Here is a 3,517-nt window from a genome sequence, read left to right on the forward strand (position 1 = left end):
TAAACCCCACGGCTAGTTATCTCTTTGTACTGTCTGAGCGACTCCATCCTCTGCAACTTCATCTCCTCATTAATCTTCTTTATAAACGCTTCAACTCGCCGATTCAACTCGTCCTGACTCAGCGACGGCTCTTTCCTCATCTTCGCCGTCTCTAACGACTGGTAATAATTAGTTCTGTCCCTAAACGTCTCCGATTTCTTATAAACCGGTTTCGCCTCGCCGTCAATACCACCACCGCCGGAATCTCTACGGCTAAACGTATCAGATCTCCGGTATAACTTACTCTTCTCTTCCGTTATCATCTTCCACGTGTTCTCCAACGTCTCGTTCCCCTTCTTCGGCTTCGTCACTCTCAAAGCTCTCCCACCTGAATTAAACAAAGGAATAATTATATTAAATTACGAATTTACCCTTTGGTCCACCGACGCGTGTTCTCGACGCCAGTTTTGAATTTTCAATCTACCTAACCGTTTTTTTTTGGTTTAACATGACGTCATCATCATCTTCTTCCTCTGTTTTTTTTTTAATTTGTTAAAAGTGAAAGAATCAAATCAGTACCTTCTTGGCTTGCTTTCATCAATTTCCGGTGACCGATCCTTGAAGCAACCAGAGGCTTCTCCATCGGAGGAGGAAGATTCTCTGATTCGATCATCCTCGGCGGAAGACGATTCTGATTAAAATTTGACGGCGGTACGAAATCGGATTTAACCAGATCTAAATTCTCCACCATAATCACACTCTTAAGCTCCTTCTTAATTTCATCCTCCTCCGCCGTCGCCTTCGCCGCATCTGTAATCTCCTCCTCCTTCTCCTCAACCGCCTTCAATTCCAGCTCCTCCGCCTCCGGATTCGCCACAACGAAACCAAAATGCGCACCGGTATCCAAATCCTTAACCTCCAACATCCGCGGAGGAGCTTGATGTTGAGTCACACTCAGCTCCTCCGTCTGGATCTTATAACCACCACCACCGCCGCCACCGTATACAACGATCTCATCTTCTTCTTCATGACGGTCATGGTGGCTTCGGTAATACTTTGAAGAAGCAACGATAGTGATGATGATTCCGTTTGTCACGACGTACAAATACGGAGGTTTCAGCCACGACAACAAGGACCTCCATAAGATCGGAGCTTGCGACACGGAGAAATCAACAGCTACAGGTACAGAGACTTTAAGTAACGTAACAACGGATGCGACGCCGCTAGAGAGTAGCACCGCCTTGATCGTCATCATCCACGAAACCATTTTTTCCGATCCGAAGCTTTTTAGTCTCTCTCTCTTTTTAAGGATTGTGAGTGGTTCGTATGGGTATGTGTGTACGGTACACGCTTCACCATCATTGTTCTCAATTTATATAGGGAGGGAAGTAGCGTATGATTCGATATCCGCCGTTAGATTTACGCTAACTTAGATGGACGGTTAGGATTTATGGAGAGTGATGGCCACATGGGTCCGGTTTAATCCACCCGATTTTTTTTTAATTTACATTATCGTCGGATAATTTAACGATGACCATGGAACTAATTATCTGTTACGTGTAAAAATATATGTGTGTAATAAATACTTGATGTATCATGTTTTGTTACACTTTTTTTTTAGGGTTTCAATGTTTGATAACTCTTGAAAGTTACTGGTGAGATTCATAAGGATATTCTAATTTTCAGTATGAGGATATTAATATCAAACTAGAAAAGAATGATTGTTTAAGCTACGAAAGTCAATCAAGAATTCTAGATTACATAAATAGCAAACCCACTTTTTTGTGTCAATTTTTAATCCAACGGATGAGATTAGTTCTACTTTTAATCCAACGGTTTAAAATTATTAATCGTGTCTTTTCGTCGCACCCCCATCTTTCAAAAATCACACCTCTTAGTCTTTGCATCTCTTTGTTGTACCTTCTGGTTTCAAAAATCACATCCATTAATTTTTACACCTTTTAAATCACACATCTTAGTCTTTGCATCTCTTTATTGTACCTCCTGGTTTCAAAAATCACATCTATTAATTTTTACACCTTTTAAATCACACCTCCTTAGTCTTTGCATCTCTTTGTTATACCTCATGGTTTCAAAAATACATCCATTAATTTTTACACCTTTTAATTTCACACATCTATGTGTTACACCTCTTTGTTGTACCTCCATGTTTCACATCTATTAATTTTTACACATTTATATAATAGCAAACCCACTTTTTTGTGTCAACTTTTAATCCAACGGATGAGATTAGTTCTACTTTTAATCCAACGGTTTAAAATTATTAATCGTGTTTTTTCATCGCACCCCCATCTTTCAAAAATCACACCTCTTAATTTTTGTATCTCTTTGTTGTACCTCCTGGTTTCAAAAATCACATCCATTAATTTTTACACCTTTTAAATCACACCTCTTAGTCTTTGCATCTCTTTGTTGTACCTCCTGGTTTCAAAAATCACATCCATTAATTTTTACACCTTTTAATTTCACACCTCTATGTGTTACACCTCTTTGTTGTACCTCCATGTTTCACATCTATTAATTTTTATACATTTACATTTTTCACCTCTATGTCTTACACCTCTTTGTTTATTATATATAAACTTTTCTTGACTACATAAACAAGTTTCGAACAATTGTTTTCTGAGTACTAAAGAATTGTATTATTGAAGTGTTTTTTAACTTTCAAGCATCAATCTCTAATTCAAGGTAATTTAATATTTTTGCTGCGAATGACCTGTAGTGTTTCTCGGTTAGATTATTATTACTGTTAGTCGACACTATTAAGTTCATACATTAATCTTAGTTTTGTTAACTTTTAGTCTCTTCAAAAATTTTAGCCTTTCCGGTTTTCATGTTTTTGCATGGCTAATGTTATTAAGTACGTGTGCCATATTTTTTGCATGGCTAATGTTTTTGATTCTCAATGTGCAGATTTTATTTTTTGACTTTCTGGAAAAACCAAAACCAAGATACGAGAGGCATGATGATATGCAGTGATGCTAGAGCTACAGATAAGCCAAATTTTTTTAACAAACATGGTATAATTATAAGTTTATATATATTCTTATTTTAACCTATTTATTTTTTCTAACAAACATGGTATAAATGTTAATTTTTTTTTTGTTTGTAGGATGTCCATTAGATGTTCATGATCCAGGTTAGTTTACATTTTTTGTAAATAAAGTTTTTAAAAATTTTAGTTGAATTATAATTTCTTATACTTTCTGGGTATCAAACATTTTGATAATATATAGAAATATTACAAATGAGCATGGAAATAGAGTGCCGAAGAAAAAGCCAGACATACTTGTGACAACACAAAATTAAATTCTAGAAAGCGTAAGCACGACCAAATGACAAGTCAAGTTAGAAAGAAAAGATCTACTAAAGGTAACTTATTTAGTCTTTGATGACTTTCTAATCTGTATATACAACTTTTTAAAAACATAATGTATAACAGTCACTTTTAGAGTGATCTGGAATCTGCCAAAAAAAAGAAAATGCAAGAAATTTATAAAATTAGTGTTTAACCTAA

At 35.9% G+C, this 3,517-nt stretch overlaps 1 protein-coding gene across 1 annotated transcript; it reads right to left on the bottom strand.

The window, feature by feature from the left end:
- On the bottom strand, nucleotides 91–1,246 carry LOC104705157. The gene is made up of 3 exons (XM_010421135.1): nucleotides 559–1,246; nucleotides 230–367; nucleotides 91–158 (listed from the first exon to the last, which is right to left on the bottom strand). Exons 1-3 carry the CDS (start codon nucleotides 1,244–1,246, stop codon nucleotides 91–93), a joined length of 894 nt encoding a protein of 297 aa, XP_010419437.1.

Source organism: Camelina sativa, chromosome 7 (genome assembly GCF_000633955.1).
Source record: "Camelina sativa cultivar DH55 chromosome 7, Cs, whole genome shotgun sequence".
Classification (NCBI taxonomy): Eukaryota; Viridiplantae; Streptophyta; class Magnoliopsida; order Brassicales; family Brassicaceae; genus Camelina; species Camelina sativa.